The 17795-nt window shown below is 39.6% G+C and overlaps 1 protein-coding gene across 1 annotated transcript in view; it reads left to right on the forward strand.

Moving 5' to 3' along the window:
* The window catches only part of LOC148313104 (neurofibromin-like), an 87342-nt gene that overhangs the window by 40964 nt on the left and 28583 nt on the right, over positions 1-17795 (forward strand). The window contains exons 33-44 of the mRNA XM_088267823.1: positions 355-546; positions 4445-4567; positions 4653-4791; positions 9057-9221; positions 10397-10498; positions 10609-10746; positions 11566-11746; positions 12252-12358; positions 13343-13419; positions 14294-14487; positions 15374-15477; positions 16463-16549. Coding sequence (XP_088123949.1) covers positions 355-546; positions 4445-4567; positions 4653-4791; positions 9057-9221; positions 10397-10498; positions 10609-10746; positions 11566-11746; positions 12252-12358; positions 13343-13419; positions 14294-14487; positions 15374-15477; positions 16463-16549 — 1609 coding nt within the window. The remainder of the gene's footprint in view (positions 1-354; positions 547-4444; positions 4568-4652; positions 4792-9056; positions 9222-10396; positions 10499-10608; positions 10747-11565; positions 11747-12251; positions 12359-13342; positions 13420-14293; positions 14488-15373; positions 15478-16462; positions 16550-17795) is intronic.

Consider the following 17795-nt stretch of genomic DNA (forward strand, 5'->3'; position numbering starts at 1 on the left):
TAAAAAGTTCAATAAGTTGCTTGATATTTATTTTTAATACATTTCATTAACTGGAGAAGAGTCATTGCTTCTGCAAGGGTCACAACCCTCAGCAATGAGGAATAAGACGGAGAAGAAGACATTTTATTATATTCTTAAAGTTTAACAACAATCTCCTGAAAAATCAAGTTTTTTTTTATAAATGACATTGTTGAAAGGAGTAAGCGATATGTAAAATCACACACATCACACTAACATTCAAACAGACCTAAACAAATCAGCTTGGTATATAATAAACAAGGGATTTCAAAGAGATACAACAATAAAAAAAAAGTATAAGCAGAGCGTACTAAATATTTGTAATTCTCATTCCAGCCTCCTGTTCTCTTCGTACGCGCGCTGGTCTTCCATCGACATGTCGTCCACGAACTTCGAAGAGATCATGGTGAAGCACAACATGCACGAGAAGGAAGAGTTCAAGAGCATCAAGAGCCTCAACATCTTCTACCAGGCGGGCACCTCCAAACAGGGCTACCCCGTCTTCTACTACATCGCGCGCAGATACAAGTAAATACCTCACGCCTTTCTACTCTACTTCTTGTGTGCTAGTGGGACGGAAGGTCTGCTGATGACAGTCAACAGTCCGCCTTCTCCTGAGGAGTGCAACGTGGTTTCCTCCCAGCAATGAGATAATGCTGACAAGTTTCAGATTAGCCCACACTAGATTATCCCTCCTGTTCCCAACACAGATTCAAATAAAACATATTTAACCGGATCCACGCGGCTCGCATAACCGTATGTGTTTTTACAAAACATGCCCCATACGCGGCTGACATAAGCGTTTGTGTTTTTACATTGCTCCAAGTTTCCAACCTCAGTTCAACTTGGAGGGATTTTTTTCATGGTGTGGAACTTTGAATAAAATAATACGTCAATCCTCGGCCTTATGACATCTGTTGAAATATCTGACTAATAATTTGTAACATCACAAGGATAAATAAAAGAACAGATCCCTGATTTTTCTCAAGGTCGGTAATTAGTCCGCGCCATAATCATGCCCTATATATGTCTCACTCTCGACGCTATGCATCGCCAGTGGGTAAGAGTAACACACGATGCGTGCTTTGATTTATTTATGTTACGATCTTATTTGTTTATATTACGATATATTTCAAGAATAATGTGACACAAGTGTATTCTAGAGTACCAAAAAGGCACAATGAATCCCATTGAACGTTTTTGTTTAGGAAAATAAATAGTTTCCTAACTAAATACATGATAAAAGTAATCATTTTAAAAAAAGGCAAAATACTGCCGCGCACGGGCGGCTCTCAGGAACAAAGTTAACGCGGTTTAGCTAGAAGACACAAAAATCCACTAAATGATCTATAAACCATGTACATAATAAGCAAAGTAAATAGTAAATGCAATTCTCATATAAAATAATAATAATAATAATAAAAGACTCGCTTGATATTTAAATGCTAAAAATGAATTAAATGAATTATATATATCGCTCACTCCTTGCGACCATATTCGGTCTATTGTGACCTTTCTCTGTGTCATAGCTCACTCCCAAGACCTACATGAGTCATGTAACTCACGACCTGTCTTGGTGGTAGGAGCTTCACCTTCTCGGAGTCCAGTAGAGGTCCTCCAAGGATATACTTTAATTGCGAGCGAGTGCGTCGCAATTATAGAGAATATGAATGGGTGTTTCGTTATCCTCCATACACACTCTCCGATTATTCCAACTCCTGACCTAAGTATGTGACATATCGCTCACTCCTTTCAACAACGTAATAAATCAAAAATGATCAATTTTCAGTTGTGTCCAATGTTTTCAAAATGCCCAGAAAATGTACTATATCCCAGCAAAAGCGGAATATTTTTAACTTAATTTTTACTGCTGACAATTCGTCGGCAGTTCTCGTCAGAACTTCGGGACGCGGATCTGACTTGGGAGGATGCGAGGGAGCTGGCAGCCGACAGAAAAGCCTGGAGACAGTTTGTGGACTCCATATGCTCCACCTATGGAGCGGATATGGTTATAAATAATTTTTACCCACTATAGGGCAGAAAGTGTTGTTTTTGCATTTTGAAGAAAAGTTGTCGTTAATTTTTTTTTAAATAAACTTAATATTTTTCAAATGGAAAAAAACCTTGTTTTACCGAAAAAGATCTGTTGCACAGTAAAAAGTTCAATAAGTGGCTTGATATTTATTTTTAATACATTTTATTATATTCTAACTAACTAACTAACTAACCATCACGCCGCTTCCCCGCAGGGGTAGGCAGAGAGAATAGAGCGCCACACCACTCTGTCCTTGCAAACATTCTTCGCCTCTTCCACGTTCATGCATCTCCTCATACATACCCGCCGATTGTTACGACTCCTAACCTGACCACTTTCAAGTATTTGGCATACCTGATCGTGCCATGTTTTTCTCGGTCTTCCTCTGCTTCTTTTCCCGCTAACATTCGCCTCATAAATTTGTTTTACCGTTCTTTCCTCACTCATTCGTTCTACATGTCCAAACCATCTCAACACACCTTTCTTAATTTTATCGATAATGCTTATCTCAGCTTTGCATTCTTTCCTTATTTCACTATTCGCACATCTATCATACATCGTTTTGTTACACATTCTTCTGAGAGATCGCATTTCGACTGCATTCAGTCTACTTTCATCCTTCTTTTGCCAACTCCATGTTTCACTTCCATACATTAGAGTTGGAACCAGGACTCCGTTGTGCACTGCCAGTTTAGCTTCCGCTGATAGGTTTTTATTTGCTATAACTGATTTCAGTGCACCGTTCACTTTGTTCCCAGCATTCACTCTCCTTTCTATATCTTTATCAATCTTTCCATCCCTAGAAAACATACTACCCAAATACACGAAATCATCTACCTGTTCCAAAATCTCTCCGTTTACCAATATTTCACATTCAGATCTGCATTCTTCTCTTTCAAAAACCATAATCTTAGATTTGCTAACATTCATCAATAAGTCACTTTCCTTGCACACATTATACACTTTTGTCACCAACGCCTGCAGGTCTTCTCTGCTATCGGCAAGAAGAACAGCATCGTCAGCATACAAAAGGCAACAGACAGTCAAATTATTCATTCTGGCTCCAACATTTAAATCTTTCAGTTCTTTCATGCAATTATCCATGTATAGGTTAAACAGCCACGGTGACATTACACATCCCTGCTTAACACCTTTAGAGATGCTAAGCCAGGATGAAAATGAACCACTTACCCTTATGCATGCAGTGCTATCCTCGTACAAGGATGCTATGCCTTGGATAAGTTTACTGCTTACCCCATACTCAGATAACACCTTCCATAGCTTCGTTCTATCAACTCGGTCATACGCTTTCTGCAAATCCACAAAAGCACAGAAAAGCTTTTGGTTTTTGGACAAAAACTTTTCAGTAATGTTGCGCAAGGCAAAAATTTGATCCGTACATCCTCTCCCATTCATAAATCCACTCTGGACATCCCACACTTTGTCCTTTGTTATGGTTCTCACTCTTTCAATAAGGATTCGACCATACATCTTGCCAACAGCACTCAATAGACTGATTGCTCTATAGTTCCCACATTCCACCCTAGAACCTTTACCCTTGTAGAGAGGCATTATAACTGCCCTTCTCCAATCCACCGGAGTATAACTCTCCTCCAGACAACGGTTAAAGAGCCTATGCAACCATGTGAGAACTATTTTGCCACCATCGAAACTTTAAAAATGAAATCCTGAAAAATCAAACTGAAACTGAAAATTTACAATTTTTGATTTATGACGTTCTTGAAAGGAGTGAGCGATATGTCAATCAAATCAACAAAAAAAGACCGCAAAACTGACGTCGCAGATCCGATTCCACATCTCCACTAACATATGAAAGAAATCCAACAACAGTGCGTACACACGTCAAAGTTACAGATGTGAATGAAATGATCCCAAACTTCCACACTGAAGTGATTGAACCCATTGGATACCTGACGATGGCGAGCATCAGGCCTTCGATGGAGGTGACGCTGAGGTGTTCGGCCGGCTGCTCGTTCTTGCTGTTGTCCAGGATGCTCTTCATGATGGAAAAGAAATGCTGAGAAAGTACAGATTTCAAGGAGGATAACAATATATGAAATAAATCTATACTTTCAAAAGCATTAGCTAACATGTGAAGCCGCGGAAGCGGAGAGAACATGGCATAGTTTGCATTATGTACAAATACTGCAAATACAGATTTTTGCCTAGTACCTCTTTGGCGCATGCTAAGCTTTATTTAATTTAGGAGATCAGGGCTGTCCAAAAAATTGTTAAGAATTTTATATAACAGAACCATGTAGAGATACCTCAGAAACTTCTTAATACCATCCCTTATACCAATATCATCCCTTATACCATACCTCATACCTCAGAAACTTCTTAATCAAGTAATTGCTCTTTCCTTAACAGGATCGGAGAGACGAACGGAGATCTCCTCATCTACCACGTGATCCTGACCCTGAAGCCCTTCTGCCACGCGCCCTTCGAGCTGGTCGTGGACTTCACGCACACATGCTCCGACAACCGGTTCAGGTGAGCATCACATCCTCGCGGAGAGCCGTATCCGCGAGCCGTACGCCATTTCTTCCAGTGACCTTTGCCCGCGTCTTGTTTCCAGGACCGAGTTCCTCCAGAAGTGGTTCTACGTGCTGCCGGAAGTCGCGTACGTGAATATCCACGCGTGCTACATTTATAACTGCAACAGCTGGGTGAGGGAATATACCAAGTTCCATGATCGAATGCTGGCGCCTATCAAGGTTGGATTTTTAAAAATATAATCTTGATTTTTTTTAACGCATTCGGCATTTACTTTTTGGCGAGAAATGATTAAATTTTATCAAAACTAGTTTTTTTACCACTTGAATATTATATTGTGACATCTAGTTTCGGAAGCTACAGTTGCTTCCATCTACGGATTTAAATATATACCGTAGAACGGGGCTACTTGAACTTTGATGTGTTACTTGAGCCCAGTACAAAAAAAAATTTAGATTTGTATTTGGTCTACAATAATGAACGTATGGACATGATTCATTGTTTCCCTGACAGGTGACACTTATTGTCACGATACGTTCATTATTGTAGACCAAATGCACATATTTTTTTTGTACTGGGCTTTTGTAACAACACACCAAGATGACAACACCAAGTTGTAGTAACAGCACTAAGATGAAGCTTGTCAGGAGCTTGGTCCACTCCATTTTTCTCTATGCTGCTGAAACATGGACTATAAAAGCAGCAGAAAGGAGAAAAATTGATGCCTTCGAAATGTGGTGTTGGAGGCGCATGCTCCGAATTCCATGGACAGCTAGACGCACCAATGAGTCCATTCGCCAGGAACTACGCTTGGATGGCTTGTCTCTGGCCAATATCTGTACCCGACGGATTCTCCAGTTCTTTGGACACGTTGCGCGTGGCAACGAGGATAGCCTGGAACGACTAGTTGTGATCGGTAGCCTGGGGGGAAAGAGAGGGAGAGGAAGATCCCCCACACGATGGACCGATCAAATTAAGGCAGCAGCAGGCACCTCAGTGGTTGGAGCGCTACAGCGCAGTCAAGGGATAACTGGAGAAGAGTCATTGCTTCTGCAAGGGTCACAACCCTCAGCAATGAGGATTAAGACGGAGAAGAAGAGGGCTTTTGTACTATACGTAGTTAAGTAACACACCAAAGTTCAATTAGCCCCGTTCTACAGTACTTTGGAAAATAGTTTTATTCAAAAGAGTGTTTTGTCTTTATTTAATGAAAAAAGTAATCTAACTATCACCGAGAATCTAACGCCATAACGCTCTTTGCCTCTTCTGCATTCATGCACCTTCTCAAACATTTTTTTATCTATTTATTTATTTATTTATTTTCATAATACATAGATACATTCAATATACATATTCATTTCATATACACATTTATTATACGTATTACGGCTCTTTAGGCATGGCCTGTGTTGAGCCGAATACTAACATGGTAATACAAAGTTTATATATATTTTTTTTAATTTTTAATATATATATAATTTTTTTAATGGTTAGATTATAAACATAACATACAGGAGATACAAAAATATTTTATGTTTTAAGGTTTTTCAATGTGATAATTACACCTGGACTTTAATTAATTCACTTTCCACCTTGTCCCTTCCAATGTTAAGTAACCATCGACGGACACTGTTCTTAAAGACCTGATCACTCCTGGAAATCTTAATGGTTTCGGGCCCACTGATCATTTGAGACAGCTGACTACGCCCAAGTATTTGACACCAGTGATCACTTTGTAAAGTAAAGCATGATTCTACATTTTCATTTCATAACGTGGTAATATTTTTCTTTGTAATTAAGTGGTTATGAAATAGTAAAATAAACAATGCGCTGCTTTGTAATTAAAGAAACGACAATCAAAGTCTATTCTATAATAATCTTTTATAATTCACATATCGCTCACTCCTTTCAAGAACGTCATAAATCAAAAAACTTGATTTTTCAGTAGAACGTTTTAAAAGTTTAAAAATATAATACAATGTATTAAAAATAAGTATCAAGCCACTTACTGAACTTTTAACTGTGCCACAGATCGTTTTAAGTAAAACCTGAAGGTTTTTTCTCCATTCGAAAAATATTTAGTATATTTAAAAAACAATTAAACAATACCTTTTCTTCAAAATGCAAAAATAACACTTTCTGCCCTGTAGCGGGTAAATATTAAGTTCAAAATATGGCTCTTTTGCTGGGATATAGTACATTTTCTGGGCATTCCGAAAACATGCGCAACTCAAAATTTACGATTTTTGATTTATGACGTTCTTGAAAGGAGTGAGCGATATAATATGACACATTCACCAAACACCATATTTTTTCATCTGACGTCTATTGTTTTTCCCAGTGCGACACATGTGCCACGTCTGGTGGTAGATTTGCGCGATCTGCCTTACCGACTGTCACAATTGTGATGGTCGGCACTACATGTATTTAATATAATCTGTTCTTAGGTATTTTATTTACATCTCCTCCCTCGGGGAAGAAAATTCACAGTAAAATTTTCACTCATCCTCCTATGGATCATCTCTTTCTCACCTCCTACCCATGATTAACCGGATCCACGCGGCTCGCATAAGCGTATGTGTTTTAACAAGACATGCCCCATACGCGGCTGACATAAGCGTTTGTGTTTTCACTTTGCTCCAAGTTTCCAACCTCAGTTCAACTTGGAGGGATTTTTTCATGGTGTGGAACTTTGGATAAAATAATACGTCAATCCTCGGCCTTATGACATCTGTTGAAATATCTGACTAATAATTTGTAACATCACAAGGATAAATAAAACAACAGATCCCTGATTTTTCTTGCGGTCGGTAATTAGTCCGCGCCATAATCATGCCCTATATCTGTCTCACTCTCGACGCTACGCATCGCCAGTGGGTAAGAGTGACACACGATGCGTGCTTTGATTTATTTATGTTACGATCTAATTTGTTTATATTACGATATATTTCAAGAATAATGTGACACACGTGTATTATAGAGTACCAAAAAGGCACAATGAATCCCATTGAACGTTTTTGTTTAGGAAAATAAATCGTTTCATAACTAAATACATGATAAAAGTAATCATTTAAAAAACGGCGAAATACAGCCGCGCACGGGCGTCTCTTAGGAACAAAGTTAACGCGTTTAAAAGGTTAAAAAACTAAAATTTCGGACATTTTATTTATGCTTGAATATAGTAAATTTTGGGGACATCTTTGTCTTATTTTTTGACATCTCATCAAAAATGAAGAAGGATATGAAAGTCTGCGCATTTACGGGGCTGACGACCGTCATAGGCTGGTTTAAGTGATCACTTTACACACGTGTAACATTCACCAATTCTACCCATTATTGACAACCACACTACTCAAATTCTTGGAAGTTCTATATATATGAACCAATTTAGAAACCTTGTTCATGAATCACTAGAACTTCACTAGAGACATCTATTGGTGAGATGTAAAGAAGCTTTTTACTAAGCAGAAACTCTTATATTAGTATGTGAGATCCGAATACTGGATTATAATCACACATTGGTGAATGTTACATGTGTGTAAAGTGATCACTTAAACCAGCCTTTGACGGTCGTCAGCCCCGTAAATGCCCAGACTTCCATATTCTTCTTCATCTTTGATGAGATGTCAAAAAATAATATGAAAATAACTCCTGTAATTGGAGAAAATCCAGATTTTGTGAACAAGTATTTGGACACACTCAAAATGTTTTAGACATCTTTGTCATCCAGCATGCGTTCGTGTCTCAATGTATACTTCTTCTTCTTCTTCTTTATGTAGATCCTAGGGACCTGTTGGTGCCTCCCCATGTCGCTCTTGGGATGTTGACTCCCAGCTGCCTTTCCATCTTTTCGCAGGTCTGCCTGGGGGTCTGCGTCCTTCAGGGTTGCCTTGGAGGGCGAGGGTTGCCTTGGAGTCTGTCTTCTGACATTCTGTTTATATGTTACTTCCAGTATCGCCTTCGTTGTCGTCCCCGCCTCACGATATCCTGTGTATACTTGACATATTATTTTTTGACATCTCATCAAAGATGAAGAAGAATATGGAAGTCTGGGCATTTACAGGGCTGACGACCGTCATCGGCTGGTTTAAGTGATCACTTTACACACGTGTAACATTCACATTAAAGTGAATGTTACACGTGTGTAAAGTGTGTAAAGTACAACATATTATTTTTTGACATCTCATCAAAAATGAAGAAGAATATGGAAGTCTGGGCATTTACAGGGCTGACGACCGTCATCGGCTGGTTTAAGTGATCACTTTACACACGTGTAACATTCACATTAAAGTGATCACTTAAACCAGCCGATGACGGTTGTCAGCCCCGTAAATGCCCAGACTTCCATATTCTTCTTCATCTTTGATGAGATGTCAAAAAATAATATGAAAATAACTCCTGTAATTGGAGATAATCCAGATTTTGTGAACAAGTATTTGGACACACTTAAAATGTTATACTTGACATCACTTATTGGGTGTTTCAGGGAAACAGGAAGCTCATATTCATAGACAACAAGGACAAGCTGAACGACGTCATCGAGATAGACCAGCAGAAGCTCCCCGGAGCCACGCTCTCTCTGGACGAGGACCTGAAGGTCTTCAACAACGCGCTGAAGCTGTCCCACAAGGACACCAAGGTGGCCATAAAGGTAGGTGGCAGAGTACCAGACTGTAGACCTTCACAAAGGCACGCCGGGAGCAGTCGAGTGCATGGAGAGATGATCTGAGACTGTCAACAGCCCAATGAACTATACCAGTGTTCCGCAAACTTTTTCTGTTCAAGGTACACCTGCACAGAGTGAATGGTGCACTGAAATCAGTTTTAGCAAATAAAAATCTATCAGCGGAAGCTAAACTGGCAGTACACAATGGAGTTCTGGTTCCAACCCTTATGTATGGAAGCGAAGCATGGAGTTGGCAAAAGAAGGATGAAAGCAGACTGAATGCAGTCGAAATGCGATCGCTCAGACGAATGTGTGGCAAAACGATGTTCGATAGATGTTCGAATGATGAAATAAGGAAAGAATGTAAGGCTGAGATAAGCATTATCGATAAAATTAAGAAAGGTGTGTTGAGATGGTTTGGACATGTGGAGCGTATGAGTGAAGAAAGAACGGTTAAACAAATTTATGAGGCGAATGTAGTTGGAAAAAGAAGCAGAGGACGACCGAGGAAAACTTGACACAATCAGGTATGTCAAATACTTGAAAGCGGCCGGGTCAGGAGTCGTAATAATCGTCGGGTATGTATGAGGAGATGCATGAATGTAGAAGAGGCAAAGAATGTTTGCAAAGACCGAGTGGTTTGGCGTTCGATTCTCTCTGCCTACCCCTGCGGGGAAGCGGCGTGATGGTTAGTTAGTTAGTTAGGTACACCTGCCAAATGAAGAATTTTTAGAGGAAAAGAAAAAAAAACAAGTTTATTTTAAATTGATTTATTATAAAAGTTAATATAATCTGAAAACATATATTATATAACATATCGCTCACTCTTTTCAAGAAAGTCATGAATAAAAAAAACTTGATTTTTCAGGAGAGCGTTTTTAAAGTTTTAAAATACAGTACATATTATTAAAAATAAATATCAAGCCACTTCGAAATTGGTTCATATATTTAGAACTTCCAAGAATTTGAGTAGTGTGGTTGCCAATAATGGGTAGAATGGGTGAATGTTACACGTGTGTAAAGTGGTCATTTAAACCAGCCTATGACGGTCGTCAGCCCTGTCTTCCATATTCTTCTTCATCCTTGATGAGATGTCAAAAAATAGTATTTGTTCATTTGTTTTAGCTCCAATGTATTCACAGACGAATTGACATTTCTAGGTGGGCCCTACGGCCATCCAGATAACCTCTTCGGAAAAAACCAAAGTCCTATCGCACTCCGTACTGCTGAACGATGTGTACTACGCTTCCGAAATTGAAGAGGTACTACATTTTATAAGTATTGCAAGCGTTTCTAGCATGTACTGAAGCACTTTGAACATATGTTTGAGAACTATAATTTATATTTTAATCGATCTAAGGTCGAATTTCAGGTCTGCCTTGTCGACGACAACCAGTTCACTCTGACCATTACCAACGAGAGCGGTCCACTCAGCTTTATACACAACGATTGCGACAGCATCGTGCAGTCTATCATACACATACGCAACCGCTGGGAGCTCAGTCAACCGGTAAGGCTTGTTCATATACACAATCGCTGGAAACTTGATTGGGAAGGCTTGTTCACGTACGCAATTTCTGAGAACCCAGTCGACCAGTAAGGCTCATTCATGAACACAATCGCTGGGAACTTGATTGGGAAGGCTCGTTCATGTACACGATTGCTGGAAACTTGACTGGTAAGGCTTGTTCACGTACACATACGCAATCGCTGGGAGCTCAGTCAACCGGTAAGGCTTGTTCATATACACAATCGCTGGGAACTTGATTGGGAAGGCTTGTTCACGTACGCAATTTCTGAGAACCCAGTCGACCAGAAAGGCTCATTCATGTACACAATCACTGGGAACTTGACTTGTAAGGCTCGTTCATGTACACGATTGCTGGAAACTCAGGCGACCAGTAAGGCTCATTCATGTACACAATCGCTGGGAACTTGACTGGTAAGGCTTGTTCTTGTACACAATCGCTGGGAACTTGACTGGTAAGGCTTGTTCATGTACACGATTGCTGGAAACTCAGGCGACCAGTAAGGCTCATTCATGTACACAATTCCTGGGAACTTGACTGGTAAGGCTTGTTCTTGTACACAATCGCTGAGAACTTAACTGGTAAGGCTTGTTCACGTATACAATTGCTGGGAACTTGATTGGTAAGGCTTGTTCATGTACAGGATTGGTGGAAATTCAATCAACTGCTAAGGCTTGTTCACAATTTCTTAGAACCCATAATTTTTCGAATTATGACATTATTTATGAATCAAATAATATGTATTAGATAAATAATATCTAAAAGATCACTATCATGATTGACCGAGGAGTTTCCCCCAGGACTCGGTGACGGTGCACCAGAAGATCCGGCCCAAGGACGTGCCGGGCACGCTGCTCAACATGGCGCTGCTGAACCTCGGCAGCGCGGACCCGTCCCTGCGCACGGCCGCCTACAACCAGCTCTGCGCGCTCACCGCCACCTTCGACTTAAAGATAGAGGGCCAGCTGCTGGAGACCTCAGGTGAGAGACAAAACTCCCAGACAATCCAGATTTGAGGTTATGTTGACTTAGATGACTTGCGTTTCGCATTTTTTACTTCTTAACACACTATCTGTGGGCGGATTCGCGCTCATAATAGAGTTAAATATTATTTATTGTAACTGCAGACAGTTGGTAGAATTCCATATTGAATTGTTGGGTTATATATCCAAAATTAAACATAGTTTATTTGGTTGAATTCTACATTTATTTATGTATATGTTAATACGTGACGCGTTTGTACGCGTAACAAAATATCATTATATACTAACAATACATAATTGCAATTATTAGGTCTAGGAGTACAAATAAATTCCACCGAAATACCCACCATTATATGTTAATGTGATGAATACGATGCAGTGCCCTATGCGCCGTTGGGTGCGGATAGAGATTTAAAAAAATGTGTATTTAACTGCCTTGATATAAAATTTTCAGGAATTTTATCTTTGTAATTTTTTCACCCACCTAATTTTTTTTCCTATAGGTCTCTGCATACCCTCCAACAACACCATCTTCATCAAGTCTGTGAGCGAGAAGCTGGCCACCAACGAACCACACCTTACCTTGGAGTTCCTCGAGGAATGCATACAGGTAAGTTCAGACCAGGTTCGAATCCAGCTACTATACTGCACTCTCCGCGAAATTTGGGAATATCAAACACGACAGGCGCCGTGGCGTAGTTGGGTAGACGCTCGACTGCGAAACTGGCGTCGCAGGTTCTATCCCGCCAATTGCAAAATGAATTCAAGAAAGATTTATTTTCAATTGATCTGGGTGTTTGTGATTTATTTTTCACATTTACCTTCCCTGTCCTGACTATCCTACCTGCAGACAGGCAACTTAAATAGACGCTTTGTAGTTATTACTTTAAAAATAGTGCGTTCCAATACGAGGCCTTACTCATTATTATTCTAATAATTCAAACCCCTCAAAATATCCTACAATTACAAAAAAAACCTGTTTTTTTATGGACCGGAAAGGGTTAATAATTGTTTTAGATTTGTATGGAAATCATAGTACGCAGCTCGCAGCAAATATGAACTGGGGTATTTTGGTACCCCCCTTCGGATCACGTGCATGATCAGTAAGGGAAAGATTAAATATAACTAACTAACTAACTAATCATCACGCCGCTTCCCCGCAGGGGTAGGCAGAGAGAATAGAGCGCCACACCACTCTGTCCTTGCAAACATTCTTCGCCTCTTCCACGTTCATGCATCTCCTCATACATACCCGCCGATTGTTACGACTCCTAACCTGACCACTTTCAAGTATTTGGCATACCTGATCGTGCCATGTTTTTCTCGGTCTTCCTCTGCTTCTTTTCCCACTAACATTCACCTCATAAATTTGTTTTACCGTTCTTTCGTCACACATTCGTTCCACATGTCCAAACTATCTCAACACACCTTTCTTAATTTTATCGATAATGCTTATCTCAGCTTTGCATTCCTTCCTTATTTCACTATTCGCACATCTATCATACATCGTTTTGTCGCACATTCTTCTGAGAGATCGCATTTCGACTGCATTCAGAAATGAAAGTGAAAGATTAAATATGATGTTATGTTTTAGGGTTTCCGGGGATCCACCATAGAGCTGAAGCATTTGTGTCTGGAGTACATGACCCCGTGGCTGGCCAACCTAGTCAGGTACGCTATCCTTCTGAGATACTTTTTAAAATTATTCAAATGTGATATTAACTTAAATTACTTGTGATTTTATTCGGTTTCGGGATATCATGTTGTCACGATAGTGAGATACTTCCATATATGGGATATGATACAAACTACGCACGATGGAATATTCTTTTGGTGATTTTATGTACTTATAGAAAAATGTGTGATTTGCTCCGCGGGCCACAAAAAGACACCCGGCGGACCGCATGCGGCCCACGGGCCATGGGTTCGCCACCCTTGCACTAGACGATACAATACTGTTAACCTTTTAACAGTGTTAACTTTGTTCCTGATAGCCGCCCGTGCGCGGGGCGGTATTTTTCCGTTTTTTAAATGATTACTTTTATCATGTATTTAGTTAAGAAACGATTTCCTAAACAAAAACGTTCAATGGGATTCATTGTGCCTTTTTGGCACTCTATAATACACTTCTGTCACATTATTAGTGTATAAACAAATAAGATCACAACATAAACAAATAAAAGCACGCATCGTGTGTCACTCTTACCCACTGGCGATGCGTAGCGTCGAGAGTGAGACAGATATAGGGCATGATTATGGCGCGGACTAATTATCGACCTCAAGAAAAATCAGGGATCTGTTCTTTTATTTATCCTTGTGATGTTACAAATTATTAGTCAGATATTTCAACAGATGTCATGAGGCCAAGGATTGACGTATTATTTTATCCAAAGTTCCACACCATGAAAAAATCCCTCCAAGTTGAACTGAGGTTTGAAATACGGGGCACGTTTTGTGAAAACACATACGGTTATGCGAGCCGCGCGGATCTGGTTAAACTTGTGATAAGTTTTGTAATAAAATAGCATGTATTAATTGTGTGTAGGTTCTGCAAGCCGTCCGACGAGTCCAAGAGGCAGAAGCAGGTGGCGCAGATCCTGGAGAAGCTGATCATCCTCACCATCGAGGAGGTGGAGATGTATCCCAGCATCCAGGCTAAGATCTGGGGCTCCATCGGCCAGGTGCCCGAGCTCATCGACATGGTCCTAGACAACTTCATCCAGAGGAGCGTCTCCTCGGGTAACTGCGCCTTCCCGACTCCCCGTTCCGCTGCTGATTCCGGATTTGTGTACCCCGTCAATTTAAAATCAACGCAACCCTATTTTGTAACATTTTGAGTATGTCCAAATCCTTGTCAACTCGGCTGTCCAAACTCAAAACACAGTAAGGGACATTTTTTTCGTAGTACCTTTTTTTGCATTTTTGACCAATTGGTTGCTACTTAGTCCAAAAATCCAAAAAAAAAAAGTACAACAAAAAAATGTCCCTTACTGTGTTTTAAGTTTGGACAGCCGAACTGCTTGATACAGACATCATACATTATTAAACCCTTATCCGCACCCGATGGTGCATAGGGCACTACATCATATAAACGCAGTGTTATCTTGACCGTTAACACATGATGGAATGGTTATCAGCCCTCAGCTTCAGGTACTAGTCCAGGATAATATTGAATAAATATTAGAGTAAAAAAAGCACTTTATTCATTTGACCCCCTCTGGGAATTGAACTCGAGACCTCCAGTATGGTAGCCAAGCTAGCCAACCATACACTACGGAGGCGGTGTATCTTCTACATACAATACACATTTAAAAATAAGCATTAATATATTAATCTCTTTTATATTGGTAGTATGTTGAGTTCTTCTCTCTAATATTTTTACATTCTAAAGGTGAAGACTGACCTCCACTTTTGGTCCTAACAAAACACGTTACGATACGAGAATTCATATAGTCAGTACAGGGAGCCGAGCGCTGCATCCATAGTTTCGGATGGTTGCCGCAAGCGATGTTACGACGTTACGTTACGACGAAACGCTCCGGTCAGTCTCCACCTTTATATCTTTTTGTCTGGTGTTGAGTGTTGAGTGATGGTCTGGGAGGCTCATGGTGGTTTGACTCCGCAGGTCTGGGGTCCCCTATGGTGGAGATCATGGCGGATACCGCGGTGGCGCTGGCCTCGGCCAACGTGCAGCTTGTAGCCAAGAAGATCATCGGCCGGATGTGTCGGGTAAGGAGTTTGTATAAGAAAATTTATAGAATTAAGAAATATAAAATACATTTTTCAAACTCAAATAAGATTTGATTAACACGCTGTCGGCGGGACACGGCATTTGCCGTTTTTTGCGGACTGTCAAATGCCGTTTTTGTCGACTGTCGGTTATCGGCAGGAAACGGCAATATACGGGTTTGTTATCAGCGTGAAATAAAACGCGTTGAAGGGTAATCTGCTTCCTGGGTGCTAGGCGACAGTCTGTTGACGTTATTTGAGATGCCTTGTCCGGATTGGCTAGTGTGTCGCTTGTAAAGACATCGCCAGAAATCTACAGTTTTTATGCGATCTCAATCTCCAGTTTAGTTTGAGTCATGTCACGTATTGGACTATTTTCATACCGCTCGCACTGTTTTGTTTACTGTTTGGTATGTTATTATTTGAATATATTAGCATTGTATAGGGAATGATGCCTCGGAGGGGAAGACTATTTTTTATAGTTTACAATGCTTCTAAAATTGTGAAATACGGAATACTTAATTAAAAATTATGATTATAATTAATTTTTGATGATCAAATGTCATTTATGATTTCTTTGAAAATTTCAATCGAAAATATTATTTGGTTTAGAAATTGTGTCAATTTTAAGAAAGCGATATATTTTTGCACTAATCGCGAAAAACGTCCGCTATAGGCTAGAGTCTATTGTTCGAAGCGCCCGACTACAATGTGTTAAAAGAGATTTTTTGCAATGAAACTCCGCACAGTCATATTCCAATTTTGAAATAATAAAATGGTCAAAAAATGCAAAGAAAGCAATGCATGGAATCTTTATTTTGTAGAATCTGTTTGAGTTTTCCAAAAGCCGGCAGTGCGTTTGTGTTCTATCCATTTTTAATACAAGTTTTACTCCGTTAATACTCTATCTTAAAATTATAGTGACACGTGTTTTGATACGTTCCGCATCATTTACAAACAATGTGTATTTATTTATTAATTTCAGGTGGTGGACAAGACGTGTCACTCCCCGACTCCGGCGTTGGAGCAGCATCAGATGTGGGACGACATTGCCATCCTCGCCAGATACTTGGTACACATGTCGCTCACTTTTTCAAGAACGTCATAAATCAAAAAACTTGATTTTTCAGAACGTTTTGAAAGTTAAAAAATATAATGCAATGTATTAAAAATAAATATCAAGCCACTTATTGAACTTTTAACTGTGCAACAGATCTTTTTAGGTAAAACTTGAAGGTTTTTTCTCCATTTGAAAAATATTTAGTATATTTAAGAAAAATTATTAAACAATACCTTTTCTTCAAAATGCAAAAACAACACTTTCTGCCCTGTAGCGGGTAAATATTAAGTTAAAAATATGCCGCTTTTGCTGGGATTTAGTACATTTTCTGGGCATTTCGAAAACGTGCACAACTGAAAATTTATGATTTTTTATGTATGACGTTCTTGAAAGGAGTGAGCGGTCTTATCTCTTGTCTTCTCTAGTTTCAATCCCGTGGATCGGTTGAAAGAGGAGTCATTTCTTCCTCCGATCCGTTTCGATCTCCAGAGATCCTCTTTGGGCCCTTTTGGGATTTGCCATTCCCTATTATTCCCTCTTGGATACTATGCGGAAGACCTAACCTAACATGCGCATTGCATGAGTCTGGGTGAGGACCTATCCAACATCGAATCCATGCTAGTTCGTAAGGAACTCTCACAAGTATAATAAAAGTATATTATTTTTTCGATCGTCATAGGCTGGTTTAAGTGATCACTTTACACATGTGTAACATTCACCAATTCTACCCATTATTGACGACCACACTACTCAAATTCTTGGAAGTTCTATATACATGAACCAATTTAGAAACCTTGTTCTTGAATCACTAGAACTTCACTTGAGGCATCTATTGGTGAGATGTAAAGAAGCTTTTTATTAAGCAGAAACTCTTATATTAGTATTTGGACCCACTCAAAATGTTGTAAATTATAATAGTATAGTAATTAACCTTTCCCTTCCGGTGCTAAAATAAAACACAATTTAGCGATTTTAAATCTGAGATGCGAATATAGTGTCGCGGTTCCCATACACTCTTCACTTGCTGTTTATACGCAAATTTGTTTCCGATATTCACTAAATACCTCCGATGTACCCTCAGACGAATGTGTGGAAAATCATTGTATAACAGAATTAAAAAGGAAGATATAAGAAAGGAATGTAAGGCTGAACGAGGAATAATTGAAAAGATTAGGAAGAGTTCTTTACGGTGGTATTGACATGTGGAGCGAATGGATAATGAGAGAATGACTAAGAAAATATATGTGGCGAATGTAAG

The sequence above is a fragment of the Brachycentrus maculatus genome, unplaced genomic scaffold (assembly GCF_059751285.1).
Source record: "Brachycentrus maculatus isolate JH-2025_06_01 unplaced genomic scaffold, ASM5975128v1 h1tg000020l, whole genome shotgun sequence".
NCBI lineage: Eukaryota > Metazoa > Arthropoda > Insecta > Trichoptera > Brachycentridae > Brachycentrus > Brachycentrus maculatus.